This window comes from Pseudophryne corroboree, unplaced genomic scaffold (genome assembly GCF_028390025.1).
Source record: "Pseudophryne corroboree isolate aPseCor3 unplaced genomic scaffold, aPseCor3.hap2 scaffold_1983, whole genome shotgun sequence".
Lineage (NCBI taxonomy): Eukaryota > Metazoa > Chordata > Amphibia > Anura > Myobatrachidae > Pseudophryne > Pseudophryne corroboree.
This window is the reverse complement of record NW_026968624.1, coordinates 60,866-80,727: the sequence shown is the minus strand read 5'-3', so window position 1 is coordinate 80,727 and position 19,862 is coordinate 60,866. Positions and strand designations below refer to the sequence as shown.

The following is a 19,862-nucleotide window of genomic DNA, read 5'->3' as shown; positions in this document are numbered from 1 at the left end:
GGGGGTGCCGGGCGTAGGAGGGGTTCCCGGGGATACCGGGTGTAGGAGGCGGTGCCGGGCGTAGGAGGGGTTCCCGGGGGTACCGGGCGTAGGAGGGGGTGCCGGGCGTAGGAGGGGTTCCCGGGGGTGCCGGGCGTAGGAGGGGGTGCCGGGTGTAGGTGGGGTTCCCGGGGGTGCCGGGCGTAGGAGGGGTTCCCGGGGGTGCCGGGCGTAGGAGTGGTTCCCGGGGGTGCTGGGCGTAGGAGGGGTTCCCCGTAGGTGCCGGGCGTAGGAGGGGTTCCCCGTAGGTGCCGGGCGTAGGAGGGGGTGCCGGGCGTAGGAGTGGTTCCCGGGGGTGCCGGGCGTAGGAGGGGGTGCCGGGCGTAGGAGGGGTTCCCAGGGGTGCCGGGCGTAGGTGGGGTTCCCGAGGGTGCCGGGCGTAGGAGAGGTTCCCGGGGGTGCCGGGCGTAGAAGGGGTTCCCGGGGGTGCCGGGCGTAGGAGGGTTTCCCGGGGGTGCTGGGCGTAGGAGGGGTTCCCGGGGGTGCCGGGCGTAGGAGGGGTTCCCGGGGGTGCCGGGCGTAGGAGGGGTTCCCCGTAGGTGCCGGGCGTAGGAGGGGTTCCCGGGGGTGCTGAGTGTAGGAGGGGTTCCCGGGGGTGCCGGGCGTAGGAGGGGTTCCCGGAGGTGCTGGGCGTAGGAGGGGTTCCCGGAGGTGCTGGGCGTAGGAGGGGTTCCCCGTAGGTGCCGGGCGTAGGAGGGGTTCCCGGGGGTGCTGGGCGTAGGAGGGGTTCCCGGGGGTGCTGGGCGTAGGAGGGGTTCCCGGGGGTGCTGGGCGTAGGAGGGGGTGCCGGGCGTAGGAGGGGTTCCCGTAGGTGCTGGGCGTAGGAGGGGTTCCCGGAGGTGCCGGGCGTAGGAGGGGTTCCCCGTAGGTGCCGGGCGTAGGAGGGGTTCCCGGGGGTGCTGGGCGTAGGAGTGGTTCCCGGGGGTGCTGGGCGTAGGAGGGGGTGCCGGGCGTAGGAGGGGTTCCCCGTAGGTGCTGGGCGTAGGAGGGGTTCCCCGTAGGTGCCGGGCGCAGGAGGGGGTGCCGGGCGTAGGAGTGGTTCCCGGGGGTGCTGGGCGTAGGAGGGGTTCCCGGAGGTGCTGGGCGTAGGAGGGGTTCCCCGTAGGTGCCGGGCGTAGGAGGGGTTCCCGGGGGTGCTGGGCGTAGGAGTGGTTCCCGGGGGTGCTGGGCGTAGGAGGGGGTGCCGGGCGTAGGAGGGGTTCCCCGTAGGTGCTGGGCGTAGGAGGGGTTCCCCGTAGGTGCTGGGCGTAGGAGGGGTTCCCCGTAGGTGCCGGGCGCAGGAGGGGGTGCCGGGCGTAGGAGTGGTTCCCGGGGGTGCTGGGCGTAGGAGGGGTTCCCGGGGGTACCGGGCGTAGGAGGGGGTGCCGGGTGTAGGTGGGGTTCCCGGGGGTACCGGGCGTAGGAGGGGGTGCCGGGTGTAGGTGGGGTTCCCGGGGGTGCCGGGCGTAGGAGGGGTTCCCAGGGGTGCCGGGCGTAGGAGTGGTTCCCGGGGGTGCTGGGCGTAGGAGGGGTTCCCCGTAGGTGCCGGGCGTAGGAGGGGTTCCCCGTAGGTGCCGGGCGTAGGAGGGGGTGCCGGGCGTAGGAGTGGTTCCCGGGGGTGCTGGGCGTAGGAGGGGTTCCCGGGGGTGCCGGGCGTAGGAGGGGGTGCCGGGCGTAGGAGGGGTTCCCAGGGGTGCCGGGCGTAGGAGTAGGTGCCGGGCGTAGGTGGGGTTCCCGAGGGTTCCGGGCGTAGGAGAGGTTCCCGGGGGTGCCGGGCGTAGAAGGGGTTCCCGGGGGTGCCGGGCGTAGGAGGGTTTCCCGGGGGTGCTGGGCGTAGGAGGGGTTCCCGGGGGTGCCGGGCGTAGGAGGGGTTCCCGGGGGTGCCGGGCGTAGGAGGGGTTCCCCGTAGGTGCCGGGCGTAGGAGGGGGTGCCGGGCGTAGGAGGGGTTCCCGGGGGTGCTGAGTGTAGGAGGGGTTCCCGGGGGTGCCGGGCGTAGGAGGGGTTCCCGGAGGTGCTGGGCGTAGGAGGGGTTCCCGGAGGTGCTGGGCGTAGGAGGGGTTCCCCGTAGGTGCCGGGCGTAGGAGGGGTTCCCGGGGGTGCTGGGCGTAGGAGGGGTTCCCGGGGGTGCTGGGCGTAGGAGGGGGTGCCGGGCGTAGGAGGGGTTCCCCGTAGGTGCTGGGCGTAGGAGGGGTTCCCGGAGGTGCTGGGCGTAGGAGGGGTTCCCCGTAGGTGCCGGGCGTAGGAGGGGTTCCCCGTAGGTGCTGGGCGTAGGAGGGGTTCCCCGTAGGTGCTGGGCGTAGGAGGGGTTCCCCGTAGGTGCCGGGCGCAGGAGGGGGTGCCGGGCGTAGGAGTGGTTCCCGGGGGTGCTGGGCGTAGGAGGGGTTCCCGGGGGTGCCGGGCGTAGGAGGGGTTCCCGGGGTGCCGGGCGTAGGAGGGGTTCCCGGGGGTGCCGGGCGTAGGAGGGGTTCCCGGGGGTGCCGGGCGTAGGAGGGGGTGCCGGGCGTAGGAGTAGGTGCCGGGCGTAGGTGGGGTTCCCGAGGGTGCCGGGCGTAGGAGAGGTTCCCGGGGGTGCCGGGCGTAGAAGGGGTTCCCGGGGGTGCCGGGCGTAGGAGGGTTTCCCGGGGGTGCTGGGCGTAGGAGGGGTTCCCGGGGGTGCCGGGCGTAGGAGGGGTTCCCGGGGGTGCCGGGCGTAGGAGGGGTTCCCCGTAGGTGCTGGGCGTAGGAGGGGTTCCCGGGGGTGCTGAGTGTAGGAGGGGTTCCCGGGGGTGCCGGGCGTAGGAGGGGTTCCCGGAGGTGCTGGGCGTAGGAGGGGTTCCCGGAGGTGCTGGGCTTAGGAGGGGTTCCCGTAGGTGCCGGGCGTAGGAGGGGTTCCCGGGGGTGCTGGGCTTAGGAGGGGTTCCCGGGGGTGCCGGGCGTAGGAGGGGTTCCCGGGGGTGCCGGGCGTAGGAGGGGTTCCCGGGGGTGCCGGGCGTAGGAGGGGTTCCCGGAGGTGCCGGGCGTAGGAGGGGTTCCCGGAGGTGCCGGGCGTAGGAGGGGTTCCCGGGGGTGCTGGGCTTAGGAGGGGTTCCCGGGGGTGCCGGGCGTAGGAGGGGTTCCCGGGGGTGCCGGGCGTAGGAGGGGTTCCCGGAGGTGCCGGGCGTAGGAGGGGTTCCCGGGGGTGCCGGGCGTAGGAGGGGTTCCGGGGGGTGCCGGGCGTAGGAGGGGTTCCCCGTAGGTGCCGGGCGTAGGATGGGGTGCTGGGCGTAGGAGGGGTTCCCCGTAGGTGCCGGGCGTAGGAGGGGTTGCGCTGCACAGTACGGAGAGGTCACTGATCAGACTTGTGCAGGAGTATATGGACTTTGTATCCGGGCGTGTTAGATAATGCTGGGTGTGGGGGGTTCAGGTACACACATGTATATATACTGTATATATGTTTGCAGGCTTCCTCCTCCGCTGAGAGTACTCCCCTCTCTCCCGCAGGTGTCTGCTTCTCGCGGGAAGTGCACGTGCCTGCTGGACCCTTGTACCGCGTTGAGGGCACCGCTACCTCTATCCCCTGTAACGTCAGCGGGTATGAAGGACCGGCCGTACAGAACTTTGAGTGGTTTGTGTATAGGCCGCCCGCCCCGGATATCTCCATCTCTATCGCCAGCACCAAGGACCCAGCTTTTGCGTACGCGGTGTTCGCTCCCCGTGTGAGCAGCGGGGAGGTGTATATCCAGCGTCTGAGCGGAGACAGCGTAGAACTCCGCATCAAGAGGCTGCGCAGCGATGACGCCGGTGTATACGAGTGCTACACCCCAACCACGGACGCAAAGTACCTGGGGACGTACAGCAGCAAAGTCGCCGTGACAGGTACCAATGCTTTTTCCAAAAAGTCCCACAATCCTCCTCTTCCTGTAACAGGGAGGACTAACCCGCATATTACAGATCACGTCTCCATGTTCCCCTCCCAATCGCTGATCATCTGTACCATGGCGGCAAACAGCGAGAAACAGTCGCCCGTGACAGGAGAGGAGATGCGGGGAAGAGGGCACTATAGTCTATAGGGTGAGGTGTAACCAGGAGGGTGTGCTGGTGACAGGAGAGGAGATGTGGGGAAGAGGGCACTATAGTCTATAGGGCGAGGTGTAACCAGGAGGGTGTGCTGGTGACAGGAGAGGAGATGTGGGGAAGAGGAGTCTATAGGGTGATGTGTAACCAGGAGGGTGTGCTGGTGACAGGAGATTAAATGTGGGGAAGAGGGTCGTATAGTCTATAGGGTGAGGTGTAACCAGTAGGGTGTGCTGGTGACAGGAGAGGAAATGTGGGGAAGAGGGTCCTATAGTCTATAGGGTGAGGTGTAACCAGGAGGGTGTGCTGGTGACAGGAGAGGAGATGTGGGGAAGAGGGCCCTATAGTCTATAGGGCGAGATGTAACCAGGAGGGTGTGCTGGTGACAGGAGAGGAGATGTGGGGAAGAGGGCACTATAGTCTATAGGGTGAGGTGTAACCAGGAGGGTGTGCTGGTGACAGGAGAGGAAATATGGGGAAGAGGGTCCTATAGTCTATAGGGTGAGGTGTAACCAGGAGGGTGTGCTGGTGACAGGAGAGGAGATGTGGGGAAGAGGGCCCTATAGTCTATAGGGCGAGATGTAACCAGGAGGGTGTGCTGGTGACAGGAGAGGAGATGTGGGGAAGAGGGCCCTATAGTCTATAGGGTGAGGTGTAACCAGGAGGGTGTGCTGGTGACAAGAGAGGAGATGTGTGGAAGAGGGCACTATATTCTATAGGGTGAGGTGTAACCAGGAGGGTGTGCTGGTGACAGGAGAGGAGATGTGGGGAAGAGGGCACTATAGTCTATAGGGTGAGGTGTAACCCGGAGGGTGTGCTGGTGACAAGAGAGGAGATGTGTGGAAGAGGGCACTATAGTCTATAGGGTGAGCTGTAACCAGGAGGGTGTGCTGGTGACAGGAGAGGAGATGCGGGGAAGAGGGTTCTATAGTCTATAGGGTGAGGTGTAACCAGGAGGGTGTGCTGGTGACAGGAGAGGAGATGTGGGGAAGAGGGCACTATAGTCTATAGGGTGAGGTGTAACCAAGAAGGTGTGCTGGTGACAGGAGAGGAGATGTGTGGAAGAGGGCACTATAGTCTATAGGGTGAGGTGTAACCAGGAGGGTGTGCTGGTGACAGGAGAGGAGATGCGGGGAAGAGGGTACTATAGTCTATAGGGTGAGGTGTAACCAGGAGGGTGTGCTGCTGACAGGAGAGGAGATGTGGGGAAGAGGGCACTATAGTCTATAGGGTGAGGTGTAACCAGGAGGGTCTGCTGGTGACAGGAAAGGAGATGCAGGGAAGAGGGCCCTATAGTCTATAGGGCGAGGTGTAACCAGGAGGGTGTGCTGGTGACAGGAGACGAGATGTGGGGAAGAGGGCACTATAGTCTATAGGGTGAGCTGTAACCAGGAGGGTGTGCTGGTGACAGGAGAGGAGATGTGGGGAAGAGGAGTCTATAGGGCGAGGTGTAACCAGGAGGGTGTGCTGGTGACAGGAGAGGAGATGTGTGGAAGAGGACACTATAGTCTACAGGGTGAGGTGTAACCAGGAGGGTGTGCTGGTGACAGGAGAGGACATGTGTGGAAGAGGGCACTATAGTCTATAGGGTGAGCTGTAACCAGGAGGGTGTGCTGGTGACAGGAGAGGAGATGCGGGGAAGAGGGTTCGATAGTCTATAGGGTGAGGTGTAACCAGGAGGGTGTGCTGGTGACAGGAGAGGAGATGTGGGGAAGAGGGCACTATAGTCTATAGGGTGAGGTGTAACCAGGAGGGTGTGCTGGTGACAGGAGAGGAGATGTGGGGAAGAGGAGTCTATAGGGTGAAGTGTAACCAGGAGGGTGAGCTGGTGACAGGAGAGGAGATGTGGGGAAGAGGTCACTTTAGTCTATAGAGTGAGATGTAACCAGGAGGGTGTGCTGGTGACAGGAGAGGAGATGTGTGGAAGAGGGCACTATAGTCTATAGGGTGAGATGTAACCAGGAGGGTGTTCTGTTGACAGGAGAGGAGATTTGGGGAAGAGGGCACTATAGTCTATAGGGTGAGGTGTAACCAGGAGGGTGTGCTGTTGACAGGAGAGGAGATGCGGGGAAGAGGGCACTATAGTCTATAGGGTGAGGTGTAACCAGGAGGGTGTGCTGGTGACAGGAGAGGAGATGCGGGGAAGAGGGCACTATAGTCTATAGGGTGAGGTGTAACCAGGAGGGTGTGCTGCTGACAGGAGAGGAGATGTGGGGAAGAGGGCACTATAGTCTATAGGGTGAGGTGTAACCAGGAGGGTGTGCTGGTGACAGGAGAGGAGATGTGTGGAAGAGGGCACTATAGTCTATAGGGTGAGCTGTAACCAGGAGGGTGTGCTGGTGACAGGAGAGGAGATGTGTGGAAGAGGGCACTATAGTCTATAGGGTGAGCTGTAACCAGGAGGGTGTGCTGGTGACAGGAGAGGAGATGTGTGGAAGAGGGCACTATAGTCTATAGGGTGAGCTGTAACCAGGAGGGTGTGCTGGTGACAGGAGAGGAGATGTGTGGAAGAGGGCACTTTAGTCTATAGGGTGAGCTGTAACCAGGAGGGTGTGCTGGTGACAGGAGAGGAGATGTGGGGAAGAGGAGTCTATAGGGTGAGGTGTAACCAGGAGGGTGTGCTGGTGACAGTAGAGGACATGTGTGGAAGAGGGCACTATAGTCTATAGGGTGAGCTGTAACCAGGAGGGTGTGCTGGTGACAGGAGAGGAGATGCGGGGAAGAGGGTTCTATAGTCTATAGGGTGAGGTGTAACCAGGAGGGTGTGCTGGTGACAGGAGAGGAGATGTGGGGAAGAGGGCACTATAGTCTATAGGGTGAGGTGTAACCAGGAGGGTGTGCTGGTGACAGGAGAGGAAATGTGCGGAAGAGGGCACTATAGTCTATAGGGTGAGGTGTAACCAGGAGGGTGTGCTGGTGACAGGAGAGGAAATGCGGGGAAGAGGGCACTATAGTCTATTGGGTGAGGTGTAACCAGGAGGGTGTGCTGGTGACAGGAGAGGAGATGTGGGGAAGAGGGCACTATAGTCTATAGGGTGAGGTGTAACCAAGAAGGTGTGCTGGTGACAGGAGAGGAGATGTGTGGAAGAGGGCACTATAGTCTATAGGGTGAGGTATAACCAGGAGGGTGTGCTGGTGACAGGAGAGGAGATGCGGGGAAGAGGGTAATATAGTCTATAGGGTGAGGTGTAACCAGGAGGGTCTGCTGGTGACAGGAGAGGAGATGCAGGGAAGAGGGCCCTATAGTCTATAGGGCGAGGTGTAACCAGGAGGGTGTGCTGGTGACATGAGAGAAGATGTGGGGAAGAGGGCACTATAGTGTATAGAGTGAGATGTAACCAGGAGGGTGTGCTGGTGACAGGAGAGGAGATGTGTGGAAGAGGGCACTATAGTCTATAGGGTGAGCTGTAACCAGGAGGGTGTGCTGGTGACAGGAGAGGAGATGTGTGGAAGAGGGCACTATAGTCTATAGGGTGAGCTGTAACCAGGAGGGTGTGCTGGTGACAGGAGAGGAGATGCGGGGAAGAGGGTTCTATAGTCTATAGGGTGAGGTGTAACCAGGAGGGTGTGCTGGTGACAGGAGAGGAGATGTGGGGAAGAGGGCACTATAGTCTATAGGGTGAGGTGTAACCAGGAGGGTGTGCTGGTGACAGAAGAGGAGATGTGGGGAAGAGGGTCCTATAGGGTGAGGTGTAACCAGGAGGGTGTGCTGGTGACAAGAGAGGAGATGTGGGGAAGAGGGCAGTATAGTCTATAGGGTGAGGTGTAACCAGGAGGGTGTGCTGGTGACAGGAGAGGAGATGTGGGGAAGAGGGCACTATAGTCTATAGGGTGAGGTGTAACCAGGAGGGTGTGCTGGTGACAGGAGAGGAAATGCGGGGAATAGGGCACTATAGTCTATAGGGTGAGGTGTAACCAGGAGGGTGTGCTGGTGACAGGAGAGGAGATGTGGGGAAGAGGGCACTATAGTCTATAGGGTGAGGTGTAACCAAGAAGGTGTGCTGGTGACAGGAGAGAAGATGTGTGGAAGGGGGCACTATAGTCTATAGGGTGTGGTATAACCAGGAGGGTGTGCTGGTGACAGGAGAGGAGATGCGGGGAAGAGGGTACTATAGTCTGTAGGGTGAGGTGTAACCAGGAGGGTCTGCTGGTGACAGGAGAGGAGATGCAGGGAAGAGGGCCCTATAGTCTATAGGGCGAGGTGTAACCAGGAGGGTGTGCTGGTGACAGGAGAGAAGATGTGGGGAAGAGGGCACTATAGTCTATAGGGTGAGGTGTAACCAGGAGGGTGTGCTGGTGACAGTAGAGGACATGTGTGGAAGAGGGCACTATAGTCTATAGGGTGAGCTGTAACCAGGAGGGTGTGCTGGTGACAGGAGAGGAGATGCGGGGAAGAGGGTTCTATAGTCTATAGGGTGAGGTGTAACCAGGAGGGTGTGCTGGTGACAGGAGAGGAGATGTGGGGAAGAGGGCACTATAGTCTATAGGGTGAGGTGTAACCAGGAGGGTGTGCTGGTGACAGGAGAGGAGATGTGGGGAAGAGGGCACTATAGTCTATAGGGTGAGGTGTAACCAAGAAGGTGTGCTGGTGACAGGAGAGGAGATGTGTGGAAGAGGGCACTATAGTCTATAGGGTGAGGTATAACCAGGAGGGTGTGCTGGTGACAGGAGAGGAGATGCGGGGAAGAGGGTAATATAGTCTATAGGGTGAGGTGTAACCAGGAGGGTCTGCTGGTGACAGGAGAGGAGATGCAGGGAAGAGGGCACTATAGTCTATAGGGTGAGGTGTAACCAGGAGGGTGTGCTGGTGACAGGAGAGGAGATGCGGGGAAGAGGGCACTATTTCTCTGACGTCCTAGTGGATGCTGGGACTCTGTCAGGACCATGGGGAATAGCGGCTCCGCAGGAGACAGGGCACAAAATTTAAAAGTTTGACCACTAGGTGGTGTGTACTGGCTCCTCCCCCTATGACCCTCCTCCAAGCCTCAGTTAGGTTTTTGTGCCCGTCCGAGCAGGGTGCAATCTAGGTGGCTCTCCTAAAGAGCTGCTTAGAAAAAGTTTGTTAGGTTTTTTATTTTCAGTGAGTCCTGCTGGCAACAGGCTCACTGCAACGAGGGACTTAGGGGAGAAGAAGTGAACTCACCTGCGTGCAGGATGGATTTGCTTCTTAGGCTACTGGACACTAGCTCCAGAGGGACGATCACAGGTACAGCCTGGATGGGTCACCGGAGCCGCGCCGCCGACCCCCTTGCAGATGCCGAATAGAGAAGAGGTCCAGAAACCGGCGGCAGAAGACGTCTCAGTCTTCATGAGGTAGCGCACAGCACTGCAGCTGTGCGCCATTGCTCTCCGCACACTTCACACCAGCGGTCACTGAGGGTGCAGGGCGCTGGGGGGGGCGCCCTGGGCAGCAATGTAATATACCTATTCTGGCTAAAATATATCACATATAGCCCCTGGGGCTATATGGATGTATTTAACCCCTGCCAGGTTCCAAAAAAAACGGGAAAAGAAGCCCGCCGAAAAGGGGGCGGGGCCTATTCTCCTCCGCACACAGCGCCATTTTCCTGCCCAGCTCCGCTGCGAGGAAGGCTCCCAGGACTCTCCCCTGCACTGCACTACAGAAACAGGGTAAAAACAGAGAGGGGGGGCACTTATTGGCGATATTTATAATATTGAGCTGCTATAAAGGGAACACACTTATTAAGGTTGTCCCTATATATATTTATAGCGCTTGGGTGTGTGCTGGCAAACTCTCCCTCTGTCTCCCCAAAGGGCTAGTGGGGTCCTGTCTTCTATCAGAGCATTCCCTGTGTGTCTGCTGTATGTCGGTACGCGTGTGTCGACATGTATGAGGACGATGTTGGCGTGGAGGCGGAGCAATTGCCTGTAATGGTGATGTCACCCCCTAGGGAGTCGACACCAGAATGGATGGCTTTGTTTATGGAATTACGGGAAAGTGTCAGCACGCTACTAAAGTCGGTTGACGACATGAGACAGCCGGCAAACCAGTTAGTACCTGTCCAGGCGTCTCAGACACCGTCAGGGGCTGTAAAACGCCCTTTACCTCAGTCGGTCGACACAGACCCAGACACTGACACTGAATCCAGTGTCGACGGTGAAGAACCAAACGTATTTTCCAGTAGGGCCACACGTTATATGATCACGGCAATGAAGGAGGCTTTGCATATCTCTGATACTGCAAGTACCACAAAAAGGGGTATTATGTGGGGTGTGAAAAAACTACCGATAGTTTTTCCTGAATCAGAGGAACTGAATGAAGTGTGTGATGAAGCGTGGGTTAACCCCGATAGAAAACTGCTAATTTCAAAGAAGTTATTGGCATTATATCCTTTCCCGCCAGAGGTTAGGGCGCGCTGGGAAACACCTCCTAGGGTGGATAAGGCGCTCACACGCTTATCAAAGCAAGTGGCGTTACCGTCTCCTGATACGGCCGCCCTCAAGGATCCAGCTGATAGGAGGCTGGAGAATACATTAAAAAGTATATACACACATACGGGTGTTATACTGAGACCAGCAATCGCCTCAGCCTGGATGTGCAGTGCTGGCGTGGCTTGGTCGGAGTCACTGTCTGAAAATATTGATACCCTGGATAGGGACAGTATTTTACTGACTATAGAGCAGTTAAAGGATGCATTTCTTTATATGCGAGATGCACAGAGAGATATTTGCACTCTGGCATCAAGAGTAAGTGCGATGTCCATATCTGCCAGAAGAAGTTTATGGACGCGCCAGTGGTCAGGTGATGCGGATTCCAAACTACATATGGAAGTATTGCCGTATAAGGGGGAGGAATTATTTGGGGTCGGTCTATCGGATCTGGTGGCCACGGCAACGGCCGGAAAATCCACCTTTTTACCCCAGGTCACCTCCCAGCAGAAAAAGCCGCAGGCTTTTCAGCCGCAGTCCTTTCGTTCCTATAAGAACAAACGAGCAAAAGGACATTCCTATTTGCCCCGAGGCAAAGGAAAGGGTAAGAGACTGCAACAAGCAGCTCCTTCCCAGGAGCAGAAGCCCTCCCCGGCTTCTACAAAGGCGTCAGAATGACGCTGGGACCTTACAAGCAGACTCAGGGGCGGTGGGGGGTCGCCTCAAACATTTCAGCGCACAGTGGGCTCACTCGCAGGTGGACCCCTGGATCCTGCAGGTAGTATCTCAGGGTTACAGGTTGGAATTCGAGAAGTCCCCTCCTCGCCGTTTCCTAAAGTCTGCTTTGCCAACGTCTCCCTCCGACAGGGCGACGGTATTGGAGGCCATTCACAAGCTGTATTCTCAGCAGGTGATAGTCAAGGTACCCCTCCTACACCAAGGGTACCTCAGGTTAGTGGTCCAAAACTGTCATTATCAGTTTCAGACGCTGCCGTTTGGATTGTCCACGGCACCCAGGGTCTTTACCAAGGTAATGGCCGAAATGATGATCCTTCTTCGAAGAGAAGGCGTCTTAATTATCCCTTACTTGGACGATCTCCTGATAAGGGCAAGATCCAGAGAACAGCTGGAGGTCGGAGTAGCACTAACCCAAGTAGTGCTCCAACAACACGGGTGGATTCTGAATTTTCCAAAATCCCAACTGATCCCGACGACACGTCTGTTGTTCCTAGGGATGATTCTGGACACTGTTCAGAAAAAGGTATTTCTTCCGGAGGAGAAAGCCAGGGAGTTATCCGATCTAGTCAGGAACCTCCTAAAACCAGGAAAAGTATCTGTGCATCAATGCACAAGAGTCCTGGGAAAAATGGTAGCTTCTTACGAAGCGATTCCATTCGGCAGATTCCATGCACGAACTTTTCAGTGGGATCTGCTGGACAAATGGTCCGGATCGCATCTGCAGATGCATCAGCGGATAAAATTGTCCACAAGGACAAGGGTGTCTCTTCTGTGGTGGTTGCAGAGTGCTCATCTGTTAGAGGGCCGCAGATTCGGCATACAGAACTGGGTCCTAGTGACCACGGATGCCAGCCTGAGAGGCTGGGGAGCGGTCACACAGGGAAGAAACTTCCAGGGCGTGTGGTCAAGCCTGGAAACGTCTCTTCACATAAATATACTGGAGCGAAGAGCGATTTTACAATGCTCTAAGCCTGGCAAAACCTCTGCTTCAGGGTCAGCCGGTGTTGATTCAGTCGGACAACATCACGGCAGTCGCCCACGTAAACAGACAGGGCGGCACAAGAAGCAGGAGGGCAATGGCAGAAGCTGCAAGGATTCTCCGCTGGGCAGAAAATCATGTGTTAGCACTGTCAGCTGTGTTCATCCCGGGAGTGGACAACTGGGAAGCAGACTTCCTCAGCAGACACGATCTGCACCCGGGAGAGTGGGGACTTCATCCAGAAGTCTTCCACATGATTGTGGTCCATTGGGAAAGACCAATGGTGGACATGATGGCGTCCCGCCTCAACAAAAAACTGGACAGGTATTGCGCCAGGTCAAGAGACCCTCAGGCAATAGCTGTAGACGCTCTGGTAACACCATGGGTGTACCAGTCAGTGTATGTGTTTCCTCCTCTGCCTCTCATACCAAAAGTACTGAGAATTATACGGCAAAGGGGAGTAAGAACGATACTCGTGGCTCCGGATTGGCCAAGAAGAACTTGGTACCCGGAACTTCAGGAGATGCTCACGGAAGATCCGTGGCCTCTACCTCTAAGACGGGACCTGCTTCAGCAGGGACCGTGTCTATTCCAAGACTTACCGCGGCTGCGTTTGACGGCATGGCGGTTGAACGCCGAATCCTAAGGGAAAAAGGCATTCCGGAAGAGGTCATCCCTACCCTGGTAAAAGCCAGGAAGGAGGTGACTGCACAACATTATCACCGCATTTGGAGAAAATATGTTGCGTGGTGTGAGGCCAGGAAGGCCCCGACGGAGGAATTTCAACTGGGTCGATTCCTACATTTCCTGCAAACAGGATTGTCTATGGGCCTCAAATTAGGGTCCATTAAGGTTCAAATTTCGGCCCTGTCGATTTTCTTCCAGAAAGAATTGACTTCAGTTCCTGAAGTCCAGACTTTTGTAAAAGGAGTACTACATATACAGCCCCCGGTTGTGGGGAAGAGGGCACTATAGTCTATAGGGTGAGGTGTAACCAGGAGGGTGTGCTGGTGACAGGAGAGGAGATGTGGGGAAGAGGGCACTATAGTCTATAGAGTGAGGTGTAACCAGGAGGGTGTGCTGGTGACAGGAGAGGAGATGTGGGGAAGAGGGCTCTATAGTCTATAGGGTGAGGTGTAACCAGGAGGGTGTGCTGGTGACAGGAGAGGAGATGCGGGGAAGAGGGCCCTATAGTTTATAGGGCGAGATGTAACCAGGAGGGTGTGCTGGTGACAGGATAGGAGATGTGAGGAAGAGGGCACTATAGTCTATAGGGTGAGGTGTAACCAGGAGGGTGTGCTGGTGACAAGAGAGGAGATGTGGGGAAGAGGGCACTATAGTCTATAGGGTGAGGTGTAACCAGGAGGGTGTGCTGGTGACAGGAGAGGAGATGTGGGGAAGAGGGCACTTTAGTCTATAGGGTGAGGTGTAACCAGGAGGGTGTGCTGGTGACAGGAGAGGAGATGTGGGGAAGAGGGCACTATAGTCTATAGGGTGAGGTGTAACCAGGAGGGTGTGCTGGTGACAGGAGAGGAGATGTGGGGAAGAGGGCACTATAGTCTATAGGGTGAGGTGTAACCAGGAGGGTGTGCTGGTGACAGGAGAGGAGATGTGGGGAAGAGGGCACTATAGTCTATAGGGTGAGGTGTAACCAGGAGGGTGTGCTGGTGACAGGAGAGGAGATGTGTGGAAGAGGGCACTATAGTCTATAGGGTGAGGTGTAACCAGGAGGGTGTGCTGGTGACGGGAGAGGAGATGTGGGGAAGAGGAGTCTATAGGGTGAGGTGTAACCAGGAGAGTGTGCTGGTGACAGGAGAGGAGATGTGGGGAAGAGGGCACTATAGTCTATAGGGTGAGGTGTAACCATGAGGGTGTGCTGGTGACAGGAGAGGAGATGCGGGCAAGAGGGTCCTATAGTCTATAGGGTGAGGTGTAACCAGGAGGGTGTGCTGGTGACAGGAGGGGAGATGTGGGGTAGAGGGCACTATAGTCTATAGGGTGAGGTGTAACCAGGAGGGTGTGCTGGTGACAGGAGAGGAGATGCAGGGAAGAGGGCACTATAGTCTATAGGGAGAGGTGTAACCAGGAGGGTGTGCTGGTGACAGGAGAGGAGATGTGGGGAAGAGGGCACTATAGTCTATAGGGTGAGGTGTAACCAGGAGGGTGTGCTGCTGACAGGAGAGGAGATGTGGGGAAGAGGGCACTATAGTCTATAGGGTGAGGTGTAACCAGGAGGGCGTGCTGGTGACATGAGAGGAGATGCGGGGAAGAGGGCACTATAGTCTATAGGGAGAGGTGTAACCAGGAGGGTGTGCTGGTGACAGGAGAGGAGATGTGGGGAAGAGGGCACTATAGTCTATAGGGTGAGGTGTAACCAGGAGGGTGTGCTGCTGACAGGAGAGGAGATGCGGGGAAGAGGGCACTATAGTCTATAGGGTGAGGTGTAACCAGGAGGGTGTGCTGGTGACAGGAGAGGAGATGCGGGGAAGAGGGCACTATAGTCTATAGGGTGAGGTGTAACCAGGAGGGTGTGCTGCTGACAGGAGAGGAGATGTGGGGAAGAGGGCACTATAGTCTATAGGGTGAGGTGTAACCAGGAGGGCGTGCTGGTGACATGAGAGGAGATGCGGGGAAGAGGGTCCTATAGTCTATAGGGTGAGCTGTAACCAGGAGGGTGTGCTGGTGACAGGAGAGGAGATTCGGGGAAGAGGGTCCTATAGTCTATAGGGTGAGGTGTAACCAGGAGGGTGTGCTGGTGACAGGAGAGGAGATGCGGGCAAGAGGGTCCTATAGTCTATAGGGTGAGATGTAACCAGGAGGGTGTGCTGGTGACAGGAGAGGAGATGTGGGGAAGAGGAGTCTATAGGGTGAGGTGTAACCAGGAGGGTGTGCTGGTGACAGGAGAGGAGGTGCGGGGAAGAGGGCACTATAGTCTATAGGGTGAGGTGTAACTAGGAGGGTGTGCTGGTGACAGGATAGGAGATGTGGGGAAGAGGGCCCTATAGTCTATAGGGTGAGGTGTAACCAGGAGGGTGTGCTGGTGACAGGAGAGGAGATGTGGGAAAGAGGGCACTATAGTCTATAGAGTGAGGTGTAACCAGGAGGGTGTGCTGGTGACAGGAGAGGAGATGTGGGGAAGAGGGCTCTATAGTCTATAGGGTGAGGTGTAACCAGGAGGGTGTGCTGGTGACAGGAAAGGAGATGCGGGGAAGAGGGCACTATATTCTATAGGGCGAGGTGTAACCAGGAGGGTGTGCTGGTGACAGGAGAGGAGATGCGGGGAAGAGGGCCCTATAGTCTATAGGGTGAGGTGTAACCAGGAGGGTGTGCTGGTGACAGGAGAGGAGATGTGTGGAAGAGGGCACTATAGTCTATAGGGTGAGGTGTAACCAGGAGGGTGTGCTGGTGACGGGAGAGGAGATGTGGGGAAGAGGAGTCTATAGGGTGAGATGTAACCAGGAGGGTGTGCTGGTGACAGGAGAGGAGATGCGGGCAAGAGGGTCCTATAGTCTATAGGGTGAGGTGTAACCAGAAGGGTGTGCTGGTGACAGGAGAGGAGATGTGGGGTAGAGGGCACTATAGTCTATAGGGTGAGGTGTAACCAGGAGGGTGTGCTGGTGACAGGAGAGGAGATGCGGGGAAGAGGGCACTATAGTCTATAGGGTAAGGTGCAACCAGGAGGGTGTGCTGGTGACAGGAGAGGAGATGCGGGGAAGAGGGCACTATAGTCTATAGGGTGAGGTGTAACCAGGAGGGTGTGCTGCTGACAGGAGAGGAGATGTGGGGAAGAGGGCACTATAGTCTATAGGGTGAGGTGTAACCAGGAGGGTGTGCTGGTGACAGGAGAGGAAATGTGGGGAAGAGGGCACTAAAGTCTATAGGGTGAGGTGCAACCAGGAGGGTGTGCTGGTGACAGGATAGGAGATGTGGGGAAGAGGGTCCTATAGGGTGAGGTGTAACCAGGAGGGTGTGCTTGTGACAGGAGAGGATATGTGGGGAAGAGGACCGTATAGTCTATAGGGTGAGCTGTAACCAGGAGGGTGTGCTGGTGACAGGAGAGGAGATGTGGGGAAGAGGGCACTATAGTCTATAGGGTGAGGTGTAACCTGGAGGGTGTGCTGGTGACAGGAGAGGAGATGTGTGGAAGAGGGCACTATAGTCTATAGGGTGAGGTGTAACCAGGAGGGTGTGCTGGTGACGGGAGAGGAGATGTGGGAAAGAGGAGTCTATAGGGTGAGGTGTAACCAGGAGGGTGTGCCGGTGACAGGAGAGGAGATGCGGGGAAGAGGGCCCTATAGTCTATAGGGTGAGGTGTAACCAGGAGGGTGTGCTGGTGACAGGAGAGGAGATGCGGGCAAGAGGGTCCTATAGTCTATAGGGTGAAATGTAACCAGGAGGGTGTGCTGGTGACAGGAGAGGAGATGTGGGAAAGAGGGCACTATAGTCTATAGGGTGAGGTGTAACCAGGAGGGTGTGCTGGTGACAGGAGAAGAGATGCGGATAAGAGGGCACTATAGTCTATAGGGTAAGGTGTAACCAGGAGGGTGTGCTGGTGACAGGAGAGGAGATGCGGAGAAGAGGGCACTATAGTCTATAGGGTGAGGTGTAACCAGGAGGGTGTGCTGCTGACAGGAGAGGAGATGTGGGGAAGAGGGCACTATAGTCTATAGGGTGAGGTGTAACCAGGAGGGTGTGCTGGTGACAGGAGAGGAAATGTGGGGAAGAGGGCACTAAAGTCTATAGGGTGAGGTGCAACCAGGAGGGTGTGCTGGTGACAGGATAGGAGATGTGGGGAAGAGGGTCCTATAGGGTGAGGTGTAACCAGGAGGGTGTGCTGGTGACAAGAGAGGAGATGTGGGGAAGAGGGCACTATAGTCTATAGGGTGAGGTGTAACCAGGAGGGTGTGCTGGTGACAGGATGGAGATGTGGGGAAGAGGGCACTATAGTCTATAGGGTGAGATGTAACCAGGAGGGTGTGCTGGTGACAGGAGAGCAGATGTGTGGAAGAGGGCACTATAGTCTATAGGGTGAGCTGTAACCAGGAGGGTGTGCTTGTGACAGGAGAGGATATGTGGGGAAGAGGACCCTATAGTCTATAGGGTGAGCTGTAACCAGGAGGGTGTGCTGGTGACAGGAGAGGAGATGTGGGGAAGAGGGCACTATAGTCTATAGGGTGAGGTGTAACCAGGAGGGTGTGCTGGTGACAGGAGAGGAGATGTGTGGAAGAGGGCACTATAGTCTATAGGGTGAGGTGTAACCAGGAGGGTGTGCTGGTGACGGGAGAGGAGATGTGGGAAAGAGGAGTCTATAGGGTTAGGTGTAACCAGGAGGGTGTGCCGGTGACAGGAGAGGAGGTGCGGGGAAGAGGGCCCTATAGTCTATAGGGTGAGGTGTAACCAGGAGGGTGTGCTGGTGACAGGAGAGGAGATGCGGGCAAGAGGGTCCTATAGTCTATAGGGTGAAATGTAACCAGGAGGGTGTGCTGGTGACAGGAGAGGAGATGTGGGAAAGAGGGCACTATAGTCTATAGGGTGAGGAGTAACCAGGAGGGTGTGCTGGTGACAGGAGAAGAGATGCGGGTAAGAGGGCACTATAGTCTATAGGGTGAGGTGTAACCAGGAGGGTGTGCTGGTGACAGGAGAGGAGATGTGAGGAAGAGGGCACTATAGTCTATAGGGTGAGGTGTAACCAGTAGGGTGTGCTGGTGACAGGAGAGCAGATGCGGGGAAGAGGGTCATATAGTCTATAGGGTGAGGTGTAACCAGGAGGGTGTGCTGGTGACAGGAGAGGAGATGTGGGGAAGAGGGCACTATAGTCTATAGAGTGAGGTGTAACCAGGAGGGTGTGCTGGTGACAGGAGAGGAGATGCGGGGAAGAGGGTCCTATAGTCTATAGGGTGAGGTGTAACCAGGAGGGTGTGCTGGTGACAGGAGAGGAGATGCGGGGAAGAGGGCAGTATAGTCTATAGGGTGAGGTGTAACCAGGAGGGTGTGCTGGTGACAGGAGAGGAGATGTGTGGAAGAGGGCACTATAGTCTATAGGGTGAGGTGTAACCAGGAGGGTGTGCTGGTGATAGGAGAGGAGATGTGGGGAAGAGGGCACTATAGTCTATAGGGTGAGGTGTAACCAGGAGGGTGTGCTGGTGACAGGAGAGGAGATGCGGGGAAGAGGGCACTATAGTCTATAGGGTGAGGTGTAACCAGGAGGGTGTGCTGGTGACAGGAGAGGAGATGTGTGGAATAGGGCACTATAGTCTATAGGGTGAGCTGAAACCAGAAGGGTGTGCTGGTGACAGGAGAGGAGATGCGGGAAAGAGGGTCCTATAGTCTATAGGGTGAGGTGTAACCAGGAGGGTGTGCTGGTGACAGGAGAGGAGATGTGGGGAAGAGGAGTCTATAGGGTGAGGTGTAACCAGGAGGGTGTGCTGGTGACAGGAGAGGAGATGTGAGGAAGAGGGCACTATAGTCTATAGGGTGAGGTGTAACCAGGAGGGTGTGCTGGTGACAGGAGAAGAGATGCGGGTAAGAGGGCACTATAGTCTATAGGGTGAGGTGTAACCAGGAGGGTGTGCTGGTGACAGGAGAGGAGATGCGGGGAAGAGGACACTATAGTCTATAGGGTGAGGTGTAACCAGGAGGGTGTGCTGGTGACAGGAGACGAGATGCGGGTAAGAGGGCACTATAGTCTATAGGGCGAGATGTAACCAGGGGGGTGTGCTGGTGACAGGAGAGGAGATGCGGGTAAGAGGGCACTATAGTCTATAGGGTGAGGTGTAACCAGGAGGGTGTGCTGGTGACAGGAGAGGAGATGCGGGGAAGAGGGCACTATATTCTATAGTTCGAGGTGTAACCAGGAGGGTGTGCTGGTGACAGGAGAGGAGATGCGGGGAAGAGGGCCCTATAGTCTATAGGGCGAGATGTAACCAGGAGGGTGTGCTGGTGACAGGAGAGGAGATGTGGGGAAGAGGGCACTATAGTCTATAGGGTGAGGTGTAACCAGGAGGGTGTGCTGGTGACAAGAGAGGAGATGTGTGGAAGAGGGCCCTATAGTCTATAGGGTGAGGTGTAACCAGGAGGGTGTGCTGGTGACGGGAGAGGAGATGTAGGGAAGAGGAGTCTATAGGGTGAGGTGTAACCAGGAGAGTGTGCTGGTGACAGGAGAGGAGATGTGGGGAAGAGGGTCCTATAGTCTATAGGGTGAGGTGTAACCAGGAGGGTGTGCTGGTGACAGGAAAGGAGATGCGGGCAAGAGGGTCCTATAATCTATAGGGTGAGGTGTAACCAGGAGGGTGTGCTGGTGACAGGAGAGGAGATGTGGGGAAGAGGGCTCTATAGTCTATAGGGTGAGGTGTAACCAGGAGGGTGTGCTGGTGACAGGAGAGGAGATGCGGGGAAGAGGGCACTATAGTCTATAGAGTGAGGTGTAACCAGGAGGGTGTGCTGGTGACAGGAGAGGAGATGCGGGGAAGAGGGCACTATAGTCTATAGGGTGAGGTGTAACCAGGAGGGTGTGCTGCTGACAGGAGAGGAGATGTGGGGAAGAGGGCACTATAGTCTATAGGGTGAGGTGTAACCAGGAGGGTGTGCTGGTGACAGGAGAGGAAATGTGGGGAAGAGAGCACTATAGTCTATAGGGTGAGGTGCAACCAGGAGGGTGTGCTGGTGACAGGATAGGAGATGTGGGGAAGAGGGTCCTATAGGGTG

The 19,862-nt window shown here is 57.1% G+C and overlaps 1 protein-coding gene across 1 annotated transcript in view; it reads left to right on the top strand.

Annotated features, from left to right (window-relative positions):
* Positions 1 to 647: 647 nt before the first annotated feature.
* Positions 648 to 19,862, top strand: part of LOC135005204 (immunoglobulin superfamily member 8-like) — a gene marked incomplete at its 5' end in the record, with an annotated part of 80,077 nt that continues 60,862 nt past the window's right edge. Inside the window, 5 exon segments of the mRNA XM_063951911.1 lie at positions 648 to 761; positions 764 to 784; positions 2,396 to 2,500; positions 3,162 to 3,229; positions 3,345 to 3,853. Of these exon segments, the coding sequence (XP_063807981.1) occupies positions 648 to 761; positions 764 to 784; positions 2,396 to 2,500; positions 3,162 to 3,229; positions 3,345 to 3,853 (817 nt within the window).